We start from the raw sequence: 17,005 nt of genomic DNA, 5'->3' as shown, positions 1-17,005 counted from the left end.
TAGATCAGAAAAATCACAAGAGAAACTGAACTCAAAGAAACAGAGAATGAAGGGTCAGGAGAGCCAGGGGCATCCACTTACTGCCAGTAACTCAGAGTACAAAGGCAGCTCCTCTATTGAGCATCTTGCCTCTGGCCAGCCTTGGTTCTTGGGGTCCTATTCCAGGCTTCTCCCCTTTACCACAGGGATCATGCTGAGGTCCCAGATCTCCAGGGGATGTCAGCACACCCAAAGGCCAAGCAATGAGTACACGCAGGGACAAGGAATCAGGTTATCAAACCGTCTCTTCCAGTCACTCTGCCCAAGTCAGATCCCAAAGGTCATATAGAAAAGGGACACAGGGAGAGGGACAGACAGACACTGAGGATTTTATCACTTAGCAGTTGGAGATGCAGGGGTCCCATGAAGAGCCCCAGAGTAGACAGAAAGAGATCAGAAACAATGAGCTGGCAGGTGGTAGCACCTAGGAGGCATGAACTTGGGAGAAGGGGCACACTCCTCCAGATTCTGGTTCTGCTTTGGAGCAAAGGCATCTGACAGAGGACTGTGGCAAGCCCTTCTGAGCTGTAACCTAAAATAATATTATACATATACAACCCAGTTCTCTGGGCACTGGAGGCGGTTAACAGTGCTCTGCTGTCCCCTGCTTTGGCCTACCTGTCTGCAGATTGAAGCTACTCTGTGGACACTGTGCCACGTTTCCCTAACCATTGAAAGGCCCAGGGGCATGGATGCTGCTGCTCCCTGGCCAGGGCACAGTCAGCAACAGAATGAATGTCTGGAGTCCCAGGGCTTACCGCTCTCAGGACAGGCCCCAGCCTGGACCCTTCTGGTGCCCCATGAGGCCCTGGAGCAGACATGCAGCCCATATCCTCCTATGTGGCCCCATTCCCCACAACTTCCCAAGGACCCTCCCCTAGTGGGTCTGTAGGATGGTGCTTCCCAGTAACTTGACGCCTCTGAGGCCCTATGGGGACCTTGTCCTCGGGGTGGAAGCTCAGGCAGAGTTCAAGGGACAGATGTGCAGCTGGGGTCTATCCAGGGCACACAGGCCACCTAATGGGGCACGAGAGACAGCTGCCAATCCTTAGCCATAGCCACGTCACTGCTGCCTACATGTGCTGAGCCCAGGATATGCACCTACTTGATGTATGTGTTGGCATTTCCATCAGGAAAAACGTAAGGGTGCTTCTTCCGGAAGACGTGCCCCACTCGGCTGCAGGGGATGATCTCCAGGCTGCCACTGCACATCCACACACGAAAGGAGATTTCTGCAAGACAGTCCCTCCTGTTACCTCCGAATGTGGCTCCTCTGGCTTTGAGGCACTAGGTGCCAGGGAGCCCTGGCACCAGGCCTTGGTGCTGTGGGTGGCTAAGAACATTGTGCAGACAGACTCGGTGCCCCACCGGCTGGGAGCACATCCATAAACAGAGATGGCAGCTCTAACACTTTGGAGGGTGGTGTGAGATAATATAGGACCAAGGACCAGCATGTGGTCACACATTCAGTGACCAATGCAGTAAGGCAGGGGGCTCTGCAGGAAAAGGGAAGACTTGCGGGTAAGGAGAGTTGCTTTGGAAAAGGCAGGTTTCAGTTAGAAGATGGATTAGACTCCCTCTCCATTATGACCACCGAGGGTTAAAATTGAGACTGAGGAGAAAGGAATTCCATTTGAGAATATGAGAGAATTTTCTAACTCAGGGACCAGATGTCTATCAAGAGAAGACTCAGGACAGGCTAGAAAACTACATGGTGAGATGCAAGAAAGGACAGAGCCCCTAGAAGGCACATGGACAAGGTGTCCATGAAAATGCCTTTCCACTGAGACTGCAATTCTACCACTGGGTCGGAGCCCCCTGAATGGTGGTCCAGGAGGAGCAAATCTGAGCAAACCCAGAGCTGGAGAAAATGCTAGAAGCTGCAAATTGCTATTGGGGGTGCTTCCCAGTGTGGGGATTTTGCACACACATCCATTTCTTCCTGGTTGGCTGCTGCTGGGGGGATCCAAGTGGTGGGTGGGGTGGTTAGCTTCCTACCCTGTGTCTGCTCAGGAGCAGGATCCGAGCAGGGGCTTTGCTTCAGCAGAGGCATGGCACCCCAGGGCTGGGCAGGGGAGCATTTTATCACTGCCACTGTTTGGAACTGCCAGTGCAGGGTGATATTACAAAGCAGAATGACTATTAGTTGTATTATTACTCTGGAATTCTCTGTAATGCACACCCTTACTGACTATGCCGAGGGCCAGCTGCCTGCTGCATCCCACAGGGTAAGTCACTGGTAGAAAGGTAGCATCTGACCTGTGGGAGTTCCTGCCCGGTCCATGCTTCTGCGGTCAAGTTTAAGTGTGAAGGGGACAGGATGACTCAGGAAAAGGCCATGCCTGGGGGTGGCTACCCTGTGAGGAGCCACAGGTAAGCAGGCCAGATGTCCCCATGCAGGGGAAAAGATTGCTCAGGTATGCCAGCATCTTCCTGCCCCATGCCTGCCCTGTGCCTTCCAGCAGCCTGGGCCACATCTCCAGGCCTCCAGGTTTCCTCACCTCCAGGCCTCTCTCATCTGCTGGGCCTCTCTCATCTGCTGTCCCTTCCACTGCCAGCTTGCAGTCTTCTTGTATTCCAACTCTCCCAGCAGGCACCTGGCCTCCAATTCTTCATCATGATCCTCTCCTGCTCTCACTCACATGTCCCCGGCCACCCTTCCCTGTTCCTTCCTGCCTAATTCCATGTCTCCGTGTAAAGGTCACTGAGTTGCAGGTAAGCCTTCCTTCATACCAGTGACCCATCACCTCTGCACCTGCCCCTCTGCCTGACACTGAGGCACTCTCCTGAACAGGCTGCAGCTCATTCCCAGGAACACAAGGAGGAGAGAAACAGGAAGAACTTGGCTTGGGGTTCTGTAGACCCAAATCTGCAGCAACCTACTAGTTGTGTCCCTGGGAAATCTGCTGCGGCTTGTAGAGACTTGCTTTTCTCACGTGTCAAAGAAAGATCATAAAAATACTCTGCAGGAATTCCATCACCATCAAATGAAACAGAATTGTGAGAATGACTGTGTGAACTCTAAGTGTGATTGGAAGCTCAGCAGCAGGTATTGTGAGATGCCCTTCCCAAGCTCATCTCTACAACCTGGACGCTGCACTGAATCACCCACCTGTGCCTGCTCTTCACTCTTTAGACCATTTACAGCTTCCTCCTTCCCATCTTCCACCACGCTGCAGGAGACACTTGTACTTCGCGGACTTGAAATCTGAAAACTTGACTCTCCATAAACATCCTCAGTACAGAGCGAGGTGGCAAATGCCCCAAATGGCTGGGGCACCTTCTGAGTCATGTGTCCTGCAGCCTGGTGTCTGTGTGAGTCACCACGCAAGGAGTGGCTCAGCCAACTGCCTGACACCCACCTCTCCATCTCACAGCGAGTACACTGAGGGACTTCAGGGATCGGGTGTGGAATCGTGTCAGTACATGTGTGAACTAGAGTCTGAAGGCAGACATACTGTGCTCCAATCAACTCCTCTTCCAGGACTCCAAACAGGGTCTGCTTCACATCCCAAAAAGGAAACCCCTCAAAACCCTCCAAAGGATGGCAGCCTTGCTTACTAGATATAACTACACACTTGTGCCAGCTTTCCTCCAAAGATATGCATGTGCCTCAGCCCCGCTCTTCCTTTCCACGTATTCAAATGAGACATATGTCCCGACTCATCTGCAAAGCAAATCTCTCCAACTCGGGGGCCCAACCCCAACCCCCACCCAGCAAGTAGCTCAGCCCCGTGAGCTCTCTCTGCGCAGCATTTTGTTGCCCTCTGAATCCACTGACTCCCTCCCTTCTGCCACCATCCTGCACAGCCCCCCAACTTGCACAGTCCCATCAATGGGCCATGATCCTCCTTTGCCTTCCTCTGCTCTCCTGACCTCTCACCTCCTTCACTGTGAGGGTCTGTCTTTGAATGCCATCCTGACACTCCTTCCTTGTCTGATCCCAGTGTTCGCTGGATGCTGAGGACTCTCCTCTGTTCACCAGCCCCAGCTCTACGCCAGGAAGCAGCGCCCCCTCCCAGGGCTGATGCTTCAGGGAGGTGTGACAGTCCCCTGGCATCTGCCCTTAACTGCTGCTGCCCTGCCTCCACTTCTCTCCAAGTCCATTCTCCCTCCTCCTCGATTCCTTGTGTCTGTTGTGTGAGTGTAAAAATTCAGAGTATGTCAGTTCTACAAACATTAGCCAGGGAGGAAAATGGCCCCTTTCTGTCCCTCGGGGCCATGCATGGTTAGGTTCTTCCTCAAGGGGCAGTTTACTGGTCCACCTAGCAACTTCCATCAGTGGTTACTGATATTCTTATTACCCAACAAGGCAGCCCCTCTGCCAGGACAACTGGCAGTAAGCTGGGAACTGAAGTACATCCCCCCATTGCTAACATAATTCAAGTTCTTGTCTTAAACCCCCTCATCTTAACACTCCACATCTGCCATTGGCTAATGCAGATACTGACTTCAAGATGCCCACAGACTTTAACACATAATCAGATAGATCATTTCTACCTGATCAACTCCCTCATCCAAATCCACAAACTGACTGTCTTCATTCTGTTCAGGACTACAGCTTGAGATGAGTTAGGTTTTGGAATTCAGATCCTTGTAAATAAAATTTTGAGAGATACGTGGTCTGACATGGATTGCTATGCTGTTGCCAGAGTCAAGAAGCAATCTGGGAGTGCAGCTTGGGGTTTCCAGATGAGTGTGATGGTTTGTAGGCATTGCAGTGTGGATTATTTAATCCCTGTCCTAATCTGTACCACTGACTTCAGGATAAGACTGTGCATCCTCCTGGGCCGGAAAGCCAGGCTCCCAGGTTGGGACAGTTCTCCTGAAGCCTTTGGGAGTCTTGCTAGTCCTCTGCAGGGAGATAGGACGAGTAACATCAGAATTTCATGGACTGAGGTTCAGGCAGTGAGCCCTCCCAGGTACAGTGAGAGCCTTGTGCCGCAGGCAGGTATTCTTGCAGCAACATCATTTCTTTAATGAAGGAGGAGAGAGGAGCTAAAGACTTTGCATGGGGACTTAGTGGGGGCTTCGGTGCCTGTATCATCTCCCTAGTGATGAGTATCATGCAGACCCAGATTAGCTCTGCATTCTGCATCCTCACTGGGGCACTGTTGTGGTTCTACTTCCTTTGTAATGCAGATTAATATTTGAGAGCAAGTTGCCCTCCTGCCCTCCATTCCCATCTCTCTCTTTCCATCTCCTCACTAATCCATCAGCTGTTTTTACCAGCTCTTCAAGAGTTCCCTCCATTCACCAGAACCAACACCAATCTGGGGAGCCCCTGAGAGATGGGGAGGAATTAGGGAGAGAATGAGCAGCTTTCTCCCCAGGAAAATGCATCACAGCTGTACACACACCCCTGCTTATCATGCTGGTCAAAGTTCTAACTTCATATAGTAGCTCGGTTTCTAACAAAGGCAAAGGCACCATTCCTCAAGGGGGACACTTTACCCAATGGGCGCTGATTTAAATGGAGCCTCGTAGAGTATATACACATGTATATACACCATTCTACTTCTGATCAAGTTTAAGATTACTGAGGACCAAGGGAGTAGAGAGGACAGTGGTGGACAGTAGAAAGAAACAGACTTGCCTGACGAGTGTCATTCATACTATGGTTGGAATGTGACCCCTCAAAGTTCACATACTGGAAACTTAATCACCAAAGCAACATAGCAGAGGGGTGGGACCTTTCAAGAGATGAGAAGGTTGTGAGGGTTCAGCTCTCACAAATGGATTAATGGTGTTATCTTGGGAGAGGGTTAGTTATCTTTTCAGTAGGTTCATGAGAGATGGGTGAGTTTGTACCCCCAAACTCCCGCATTACCTTATGTGTACTCTCTTGCCCTTCTGCTTTCCACCACAGGATTATGCGGCAAGAAGGCCCTCACTAGATGGGTTCCCAGCCTCCAGAACTACAAGAAATAAATTTCTGTTCTTTATAATTCCCTAGACTATGGCATTCTATTACAGTGACACAAAATGGGCTAAGATACTCTTTTTATTCTTTCATGAATGCACTGACTTGACTAATCTTATGGGCCAACAAAAGACAGCCTTGAATCTGTGAGCAAAACTGTACTTTACCCACATCTGGGGCAATCAAGGCTGCATCCAGGTCCTGGCTTCTTGACAAATATTAACCACAGTCATCACATGGTCACCAGTGGTCAAATGACTACAGATACCAAGATGGCGCCCTTTATCTCTCCATACTCCCTACAGAAAACCAACAACTAGTATCCTCTCTGATGGAACTACTATATTTAGGGAAGTACAGGAGCAGTATGAAGGATGGACTTGTGGGATTACATCTGGGCACAGGGCTTTAATAGAATAGTCCAGAAAAGGAACAAAGTGGGATATTGTAGCTTGTTCTCCATCTGGAAGAAAGGTGAGATTTCATCAGACTTGGGTGCTCTTCCCAGATAGAGACCTTTCCTTAATCTTGAACCATGGAGCACAGAAAGGGTGAGACCAAAGGAGAAAGTAGGAGGAACAAAGTATCCCAGCAGGGCAGATGCCAGCCTCCTTTAACAGATGTTCATTCAGACTGGAGGGAAAGTGCCAACCCTGCTGGAGCAGAGGCACTGGCATCATCTAACTATCTTCACAACAGCCCAGTGGTATGTGGACTCTGATAGTTTTCTAGAACTGCCATAATGCATTGCTATGGAGCTGGTGGGTGGGTTTGGATGGATCCTCTGTTCAGGGTCTCATGCAGCTGCAATCAAGGAATCCGCAGGATCGTGCTCCTTTTGGGAGGCTCCAAGGAGAATCCACCTTCGAGCTCTTTCGGGTTGTTTGTAAAACTTAGGTCTTGGCCTCGTGGAATGGGAATTCGCCTTTCCTTGCAGGTGGCTAGTCTGGGGACTCTCTGGGTCACCTCTGTGTTGTCCCCTACTTTTTCAAACTGGCAGAGGGGGTCAAATGCCTCTTGAGCTTCAAATCTTGACTTTGTAACTTCTCAGCTTCCAGCCTGACTGTTCTGTTTTTAAGGGTTCATATGATGAGGCAGGACCCACATGCATAAGCTCCTATCTTCAGACCACTTATTAGTGACTAATCCTATGTGCAGATCCTTTTGCCGTGAAAGGTAACATCCTGCCAGGTTCCAGGGATTAGGGTGTATACGTCTTTGGAGGCCAGTCTCCCTCCTTCAGGATCATTATCTCCATTTTAAGGACTTGGAACAAGGGTATTTAGTGAGGACTACGGGAGGGATTCAAACGTAGTCCTGTCTGATTCCACACCCCACGTTCTTCCTACAATACTCACGCACACCAAGCCTGGAATAGCCTGGTGTTCCAGACTACATTCTGGGGCTGGTGGGTAGTGGCAAGTCCTTTCTGGGCCCCACCTCTTCTCTCTCTTTCCAGCGCTGTCTTTTGTGCCTGCTGCGCTTTGGAAATCCCTCATTCTAAATATAGGAATCCCATATTCTCCTTTCCTGTGTGTGCCAAAGCCTCCTTTTTTGGAAATGTGTACCCCTGACACCCACCACCTACACACAGGCATGCGCACACACACGCTCACACACACTTCTTATTGGACAACAGATTCCTTTTATCTCTAAAAACCAAAAGCTAAAACTAAGATGCAGCTCAAAGTAAGTAGATATATTGCATGTATCCTGTGTTATGCAAATTGGAGTTTAAACATCCAATTTTAATGCAAATCAACTTCTGGAAAAAAAAAAAGTCTAAAAGCCACATTTCCCTAAAGCCTGCTCATATCCTAAACTGTGGATGTAATTATCAAAACTCTTCAACTCATCTTAGAAATACTTGGTGGAAATGGTGGCACCAGGGTCAGGGGTGGGATAAGGCCTGGCATGGCCTTCACGTGGCCCCAGCAGTCACTCCATCACTGACTGCTTGGGACAGAAGATTGAGCACGGTCACGGTTGCTCTGGCCAATAATCTCATGTATTTCTGGGCTGTGAAGTAAAGTAAACCCAGCACATATGAACATATCTAGAACACATAGAAATTCTATTTCCTGTTAAGGAAAGCTGCTTCTGCCTGCTGTTATTATTTTCATGTTTTAAGGGGACCCTGAAGCATGGCTCCGTTTATGCAATGAGACCCACTTTAAATGGCACCTCATATATTCCAGTCAGCCCTCCATATGGGTGGCTTCCTCATCCATGAATTCAACCAACTGTGGTTTATTATTTTATTGAAATGTTCAAAAAAGAATTGCATTTGTACTGAACACGTTTGAATTCCTTTTCCTTGTCATTATTCCCTAAACCATAAAGAGCAATTATTTACATAGCATTTACATTGTATTATTATAAGTAATTGAGAGATGATTTAAAGCACATGGGGGGCTCTGTGTAGGTTATATGAAAATACTATACCATTTTTATAGGGTACTTGATATCTGCAGATTTCATTGTGTGGCGTGGTCCTGGAGCCAGTCCCCTGCAGTCACCAAGGGGTGACTGTATCTCCATTGCCCTTCCCTCCCTGAATTCCCTAATTTGGTCTGTTGTGTTTTGCACATACATTTAGTGATCAGTTCCTACTGTTCTTGACTTCAAGAACGGGGAGTTGGATAAATGTTCTTGCCTTTAAGGAGCTCCTGGCTTAGCAGGAGGCAGGCAGGGTGGCAGGCTCAGATTATAAGACAAACACATAAGAGGGCAATGACTGTGAAGGGGCCATGAGGGATACAGAGTGAGGGAGTGGGTGGGCAGGAGAGGGTGGGGGAAGGTGCCCGAGTCACAGAGGAGGCTGCTCCAGAGCTGCCTTCCGCAGGGTATCAGCATTTGGTTGAGGAGGGAGGCACAGTCATATAGTGGTCTCAGGAACATTCTGAGATGTGCAGGAGTCTCTGTCAGTACTTTTGGACTGAAGGTTGGAGGGAAGAGCAGGCTGGCAGAAGATGCTGAGGCAGGCAAGGCCCCAGGAGGAACCCAGGGGAGAAGAGAGTGAGGGGTCCTCCTTAGGACAGGAGGGGGTCACTGTGGGCCCAAGACTGGGAGGTTTGCATCCCAGAGAGAGCATTTTGGCAGGAGCATGGGAGGGGGGAGTTGACAGAGGTGGAGCATCACTGGGAGAGGATTGGTGGGGACAATGAGGGGCTGCAAATGGAATGGATCTTGAGGGCCTGGGGACTTGCGGGTGGGGAGGCCCCTTGTGCCACACTCAGAGCCAGGGGCCCTTCACTCTGACTCGCAGACTCGTTCACCCCTGCACAGCTTCTCTCCATTGCAGCGGAAGCATGGCTCACACACCCTGTCCCAATCCCTGATCACCACAGGGACCCCCTTTCAAATTCCCACCTTTGCATACTCAGGTGCCTCGTTATGCCCACCTGCAGGTGTTACGCTGTCCCTTGTAAAGCACCGCATTTTCTGGCATATAAAATGCCTTTAAAAAATTCAGCAATGGCTTTCAAAGTGCTGTAAGCTGGCTACAACATAATGGAATGTTCAGGTGCAAGAAAACAAGAGTCTCCTGCGATGGCTGTCTGCAGTGTTTTTTTTTGTGGTATAAAATTTTTGTGATGGATGATAAACTGTCTCTCCCACACCTCCCCGGGACCCCTTCCCAACTTCTCTATTCAAATCAGTCCTTGTTAATGCCAAATGACGCGGAAGTCATCTAGATGAGATTGCTTCTTGATTTGAGCAGATGTGTGTTAACACCGCTATAAAGGAAAGGTACTAGTAAGCTGGGCCAGAATGTGCCATCGTTGAAAATAACATGCTGTCTACATCCAAATGCGACTGCTCACCTAGTGTGGTTCAAGAGGGCGAACAAACCCCAGCAGACAAGCTGGAGGGGGCTGGGTTTCAACAAATTTTCTAACAATTCCACACACACACACACACACACACACACACACACAGATCTCAACACAGAACGTGCTGAACTGTGAAACGGTGAATGTCACATTACTAGCAGCTCTGGAGCAAAGAGTAGAGGATCGCTGTCCATCCAAAGTGAGCCAGGGAGGGTGCACTTGCCTCCAGGGAGAAAGGCTGGCACTCATCACTAAATAAGGGATATGTATGTATCAGGATCTGTGATCAGCTCTGCCCCATAAGACAGAAACTTCTGCCCTGTTGAGAAGACCAAAGGATCTACCTGGCTCCAAGTTCCCTGGGGGTCGGTGCAGGTTGACTCAGCCTTGATCCCCATACCAACAGAGCCACGATCCTGCACTACATGAGGCCTTCATGGACAGGTCCCACAGTGGGATTCAGTATGGCTAGCCAGTGTTGGGGTTTTCTGTTTTGTTTGTTGCACTTCCAGTCTGGCCCTTGTCTGGCAGGAGACCAACTTTTCTGATGGATTTTTCTACACTGCCCAGTTTGGGAGAACAGATGCTGTGGGTCAGGCCAGGAGCCGTAAATTTCCAGGAAATAACTCTTAGTGACGGAGGAAGAAAGCTGTAAAACACTCCAGGGGCAGGAACAGGAGACAACAGTGGCAGTGGACAATGCCTGGGATTACTGCTGAGGGCCAGGATGAGCCCCGAGGATCACCTTCGGCCTGCACACTGTTCCAAGAGCCCAAGCCGAACATGCTCCCCTGTGCTCTGACTGTGGAAGGGCCCTGGCCCTTGGGGGCTCTCCCTCTGCTGTGGCTTAATTGCTCAGCAGTTGCTGGGGGCCTCCGAAGTGGCAGGTGCCACATTTATTAAGTGCTGGAGATGGCCACAAACAAAACAAAGCAGGTCCCTACCCTTGAGTGGCGTGTGTTTGAGGAACTCCTAAGTGTCACTGCTGGAAGGAAACTCACACTCCTTATGCCCACCAGGTGCCACGGTTTTCACACACTCATCTCACTGGGCTTTCACAACCCTAAGAAGTAGGGTCCTTATCCCAAAGTCATAATTCTAATACAGGAGGGAGATGAGGGTCACTTGGGGTCACTAGCTAGAGGGCATGGACCTTCTGACTGCTGCTTCTCCAATAACTGCAGACCTCAGCCCTACACCACTGTGACCAGACCTGGCCATCTGTGAGCAGGGTTTGGGGCTTGGTAAGGAGTCCCTCTCATCAGCCCTTCCTTTCCCATTGAAAGATAAGGGCTTCCACGTCAATTATCATAGACCCTCCTCATTAACACAGTGCTGCGCACTGTACTCAAAGCAGCCAAGGGAGGTTAACTGACATGAAGGAATATTACTCACTTTCCTGTTCCTCATTCTCACGCTCTTCAATCTCCTTCTAACACCAAATTCCCAAGTTCGGTGCTCCTAGTTTGAGCCTGTGTCTGGGCCCTGGGACCTGGTGTTCCTGTGTGGCCCTCCTGGCCTTTGCCTCTCACCACGCCCCACAACGGTGTCCCTGGCATGTTCCCCTCCAGCTCCCGCGGCCCCTGGTACCACTGCTCTGGTGGGCCACCCAGCCTTCCCCAAAGCAGTGGCTTGCTAACCATCTCCCAGGCTCTCCTCCCAGCATGGGGGACAGTTCAGCTCCTTGCTGGGCCCAAGAACCCAGAGATCCCTGACCTAGCCCTCAGGATGGATGGGAAAGAGAACATAATAGGTAAGGATACATAGGATGGGAACTCACCAAAGTTCTCCCCACCCCAGATGTCCATATCCATGTCGTATTTCCCCAGGTAGTTGAACCAGTTTTTATCAATCACGAAGAGCCCTCCAGCTATGATAGGAGTCCTGTGCATTTGGAAGGAAAGAGTAGGGATCAGGATAGGAGGAGACACTCTGCCCTGGGCACCTGGAACTTAAGGTCATGTTCTTCTCATTTCTGTTCCTCTTCAGAATGGCCACCACCTTGTCCAGTTTCCCCAAATGAAAACCTGCTCTGGAGTTTTGCACTCTTGTTTGTAAATCTGACCTTGCAGACAGTAACTTCGTTTATCAGCACCCTTCCCGTGGGGCCCAGGACTTGCTCAGAACCCCTGCTGCTCGTGGATCCGGAGAGTTCCCCCCGACCTCTCCCTCAGGTGCAGCCAGTGGGGCTCTTTGGGGGGCTCCATTACTGTGAGCAGGGGCAGCGGCCACTGACCAGGCAGAGAAGGGTTAGGGCAGGACCTGTTAGCGGAAACCTGGCTCGCTCCCTTGTTTTCCATCCTTACCTCTCTATTAGATTGAATTATGTCTCCCTCTCCCCAGAAACATATGTTGGGGTCCTTACTCCCAGTACCTGAGAATGTGACCTTATTTGGATAGGGGGTCTTTAGAGAGGTAATTAAGTTAAAATGGGTCATAAAAGTGGGCCCTAATCCAATATGACTGGGGTCCTTACAAAAAGGGGAAGTTTGCCTTCAGACTGAAATGCCAAAAAAAGACAAGGGGGAGACACAGAGAGAAGACGGCCATCTGTGCACCAAGGAGAGAGGCCTGGAACAGCCCCCAGAGGCACCACCCTGCCCCCACTTCAATCTTAGATTTCTGGTCTCTGGAACCAGAGACAATAAACTTCTGCTGTTTAAGCCATGTAATCTGTGGGACTTGCAAACTCATACACCCTCGTCTTTATGCTCTTTTTAGGGGATTTCACTGTAAAGTTCCCTGGCTCTTGGTTGCTGAGACGGATGTCTGAGAAGGTCCTTGGGAAGGAAAGGGATTGAAGAAGAAGGCATGCAAGAGTAGAATCCAAGCAAATAACCCCATTAGTATTAGGATGTGTGTTAAATCAATGGCTGGGGTAGGCTGTAAGCCTTCATGATCCTGGTCCCCTATACAATGGGTCCAGAGGGTAAGGGGAATGTTGTCCAGTAACAACTGAGAGGGAAGTGGTCAGAAGCCCAGGTATACCTTTGCTATGGCACAGTCTGCTGCTCCCTGAGAACTGGGCCACTCCCGGGGACACTCCTTCTTTGATGAGCAGAGACATCCCACAAGAAGAGAGCCACCCTGAGAACCCCTCAGCTAGGAGGGAGATGGGGAAACTCAGGCTACAGCAGCAGCTTCATCCTTGGCTTGGTCCCTGCTCTGAGGTGTCTGAACAGGCTAAGGCTCTTGCCATGACCACACTTGCTTCATGCAGGGCCAATGAGGAGCTGAGGAGCTGCTGGGCACTGCTCAGGCTCAGCCTGGTAAGAGGCATCTCCCACTGTCCAGAGTGCCCTCTGGCTCCAGGCTCCCTGGGCATCACTCCAGATATTGAAGATGGAGGAAGAGGAGACAGCCCACCCCACCCCTCTGCCTGAAACACACCACTCGACTTCCTGCTATCCTTTCAGTCCTCAGTTTGATTAATGTCAATCCAATGAAGATGACCAAACATTTACTGTGACAGGCACCAGAGACACAGAGGCCCTCAGACGATGTGCCTCCCTAAGTCCCTGGGCAAAAAAATCTCCACCCCACGGCCTTGCTACCTGGCCCAAGGCAGACTTATTTTAGCTTGGAGGTTCCCCAGAGGCCTGTTATGAGTTGTTCATCCAGTCTCGGGCAGGCCCTCAAGGCCATGTGCTCTTGACTCAGAGACCACAGGCCTCTGAGGGCGTGGTCCATGGGGAGGGACCACTAAGCTCGGCTCTACGCCACACCCTCGGATGAGGGCCCTGAACATCAGGTGGAAAGTTTGCCAGTGTGCATTGTGGGTCACAATGGGACCCGGCGGAGAGAAAGTGGAGCAGGAGGAAGCCATCCACGTCTTGGCACAAGCAGCCTAGAGTTTGTACCACCATGTTCTCGCCCAGACTAGAACAGATGTCCTTATTAATATGTGGCAGGGGCCATGTCTTGACATCAACCTCTACTTACAGTGTTGGCAGCCCCTTAGCCTTTCTGGGGTGAGTCTGGATAGCCAAGACACGGGGGCCCTTGGCCTAAGGGAGCATTGTGGGTCCTCCAGTTAAGCAGGAAGCATGAGGCCATCGTGGCCTGTGTGAGGGTGAACGATCCTGAGAATCCGCTTCTCAGCACAGGTCACCAGAGCCCATTCCCTTAGACAGAAGTTTCCACAGAGATGGAAATTTCCCAAAATAAAGGCAGAAGTAGAGATGGCCTAGCATAGGGTTCTTCTCTTCATTCCTGCCCAGTCCTTCGGGGCATCTAACATGGACCACACCCCTTACCATGGGATAGCAGCAAAGACCAAAGGGTGCTAAACCTGCCCGCCCAACCTGCACCTTCCTACTCACCTGATGGGCTCAGTGGGGTCCAGGCGATGAGCCTTTTGCTCTGGGGGGAGCTGTTCCCACCGGAAGTGCAGGCTCCAGTCAAACCCTAAAACACAGCACCAACCCTGTTGATTTGGTCTCTCGAGGCACCTACAGAGTTTATTCCCCACAAGTCCATGGATATGCTCAGGTTCCTGGGGAAGCAGGTCCCCAGGATGACAGGGCTCCCCTGTGCTGATCCATAGCAGGGGTGCCAGAGTTCCCTCTCCCAGCTTCCTTCTCTTGCCATACCTCCTACTGCCTCTGTGAAGCTTCTCTGCTAGATGGAGTTAGAAGGAAAAGGTCAGAGCATAAAACCCCAGGTAGGACCCAAGGGTGAAAAAATGGACAGCGACAGAATGTGGCCAACGTCCCTGAGTTCCAGAAAGGTGTCAGCAGGTTTTGAGGAGGCCTGTAGACCACCTGAGTTACCTAGAAGTTGGTCTGAGGGTGGGGTCAATGCTGGATCCTGGGCAGAGAGCAGTGGGGTCTCTAGGAGGGGACAGTGCCAGCACAGAGATCCTGTGTAGCTGGGGGAGGCCCCGGAGGGAGCCCTGTCTTGCAGCTAGAGCTGTGGGGGCTGGGGTGCCCTGCCCATGCCCCTAGCCCATGCCCTCACAGTTTCAGGAGGAAGGGCCAAACTGGAGGGAATTCTCTTACAGGATGCAGGGCTGGGTGCTCCAGAGACACTAACAGAGTCCCCCTCACTTCCCTCCCACTCAAGGCAATAACAAGGGGAAAGTGTCTACCCCACTCACCCCCTCTCAGCTCTGAGGCAGACTCGATGTAGCTGAAGGTGTCCAGGTTAATGATATCAATCACAGGGCACACCACGCGCGTGTAGTCCTGTAAAACAAAAGACCCCACACCCAGTCTGTGGGGAGGAGCCTGGTGGGAGTCAGGCAGCCTGACAGGGCCTCCTACGAAGGCTGTGGCCTTGAGCAAGCACCTGCCTCTCTGCATCTCCATTTCATCATCTGTAGAATGGGTGCTGGATGCTGTGACCTCCTCAGTTCTGATGCATAAGAGGCCAAGAGTCTAGCCTCGACTTTTGGGGACCTTGTCAGTCACAGTGGCCATCTGAGAAAGGTGGAGAGACATAGTGGGGGTTGGTTGGGAAGTTTTGAACAGAAAGAAGGGGAACACCAGGAGGAAGGGGTTCCGGAAGTCCTGAGGAGGCAGAGGATTCTGGTAGCTGGCAAGGTGATCCCGGCAAAGCCGGGCACCCACAGTGGGAAGCTCATAGAGCTTTCATCCTAGGCCTGTGGTTTAAGGTCAGCTTATGAATAGCTGTCCCCTGTAGCTCACAAATCTCTTCCTCTAGTCCCAATGTCTCTCCTAGCTCCCAAGCCAAATGCCACTGACCACCTCCATTTGCCCTCCAGCTGGAAGCTTCATCGTCTTCTGCCCACACATGCTCCTTCCCTCAGTTCCCTAGATCATCACCTATCACTCTCAGCTGGCACCGAATGAGGAGGCTTCACCTTCTGTTGGTTCCTACTCTAAAATGGCTTTTTCGATTTCCTTGTCTGTCTCCACCCCCTCAGCCCGTCCCATTCACCCCTCTCTCCTGTGGTGCCATCTATGGCTGCCAAAGCGATCTTTCCAATATGCAAACACGACTGCTAAACTGCTGAAAACTTCCATCACCTCTAAGGTAAGGTGCAGATTCCTTAGCGTGGCATCCAAGACCATCAAAACCAGGCCTGCTTCCCCAGGAGTGAGGACATGTGGCATTTGAGTAGAAACGAAGACACCAGAGGCTAGGAAGGGTAGGGGAGAGGGAGGACAGAGAGAGCTGGACAATGGGAACCGAAACAGTTAGAAAGGAAGAATAAGCCTTGGCATTCTATGGCAGAGGAGGGTGAACACAGTTTATAGTAATTTATTATATATTTCAAAATAACTGAGAGAGGGTTTTGAAAGTGTTCAACACAATGAAATGATGAATGTTGGAGGTGACAGCAATGCTAATTGCCCTGGCTTGATCATTACTCACTGTGCACATGTATCGAACGATCACACTGTAACCTGTGAATCTGTACAATCGCTGCGTCAATTAGAAAAAAAAAACAAAAAGGCTGGCATCCTGCTTTCCAGCCTCATCACTTGCTGCTTTCTCCTCACCCCGTCTATGGACATCCAAATCAGCCGGGGAATATTTTCAAAATATACAAGCCAAAGTCACTTGTTCCTGGGGTTACAAAAGCCCCGCATGTTTCTCAGGCCTTCCGATCCTAAGTGATACAGCACAGGTGTGCGGTGGGGGCAGGCAGGCTTGAGGGCGGTGTGCCCGAGCTGTGACGCGGAGACTCGGGAAGAGCTCAGTGGGACTCAGCAGCCTGGGAAAGCCAGCGGGTCTGGGGAGCCGGGCAGGCCCGTTTCCCCTCTCTGCAATCACCCTTTGGCCCGCAAACGCAGGAACTTCTGTTTCTCCTTGAAGCCATTTCATTTCCTGGTTCAATTTTTCCCCCAAATGAGGTTGTCTTATTTCAAGCTCCAGATTCACTGAGTGCCCGATTCTAAGTTCACAGACTTCATTTGGCCCTGAGCCTCCCACATGCCGCTCCCTCTGACAGGAACAAGGTGCTCTGAAAACCAATCGGCCCCGCGGACGGAGATGCTTCTAGTCCACGCGCTGCTTCCCTCTTGGGCATCCCAGATGCTTCATTCTCCCTCAGCACTGCACCTGCCCGGCTCCCACAGTCCTCCGGGGCTCTTCTTGGGCCACCGTCAGAGTGTCTATGTATAGATACACACGTACACACACCTTCAGACACGCCCTCAGGAGTTCAGATGCATCTTCTGTGAGTCTAACAAAGTCGCATTTTGCCTTTACTCTCGGAGGGCTGGGCTCTCTGCACTGA

General features: G+C 50.9%; 1 protein-coding gene across 3 annotated transcripts in view; it reads right to left on the bottom strand.

The window, feature by feature from the left end:
• The window catches only part of GALNT14 (polypeptide N-acetylgalactosaminyltransferase 14), a 202,617-nt gene that overhangs the window by 16,237 nt on the left and 169,375 nt on the right, over nucleotides 1–17,005 (bottom strand). For all 3 annotated transcript variants that reach the window (XM_079109966.1, XM_079109968.1, XM_079109967.1), the window contains 4 exons: nucleotides 14,897–14,984; nucleotides 14,121–14,205; nucleotides 11,579–11,682; nucleotides 1,145–1,271 (listed from right to left, as the gene is read on the bottom strand). In XM_079109966.1, coding sequence (XP_078966092.1) covers nucleotides 1,145–1,271; nucleotides 11,579–11,682; nucleotides 14,121–14,205; nucleotides 14,897–14,984 — 404 coding nt within the window. The remainder of the gene's footprint in view (nucleotides 1–1,144; nucleotides 1,272–11,578; nucleotides 11,683–14,120; nucleotides 14,206–14,896; nucleotides 14,985–17,005) is intronic.

Source organism: Sciurus vulgaris (genome assembly GCF_902686455.1).
Source record: "Sciurus vulgaris genome assembly, chromosome: 14".
Taxonomy (NCBI): Eukaryota; Metazoa; Chordata; class Mammalia; order Rodentia; family Sciuridae; genus Sciurus; species Sciurus vulgaris.
The sequence above is the reverse complement of the archived record's forward strand: the minus strand, read 5'-3'. Positions and strand labels throughout refer to the sequence as shown.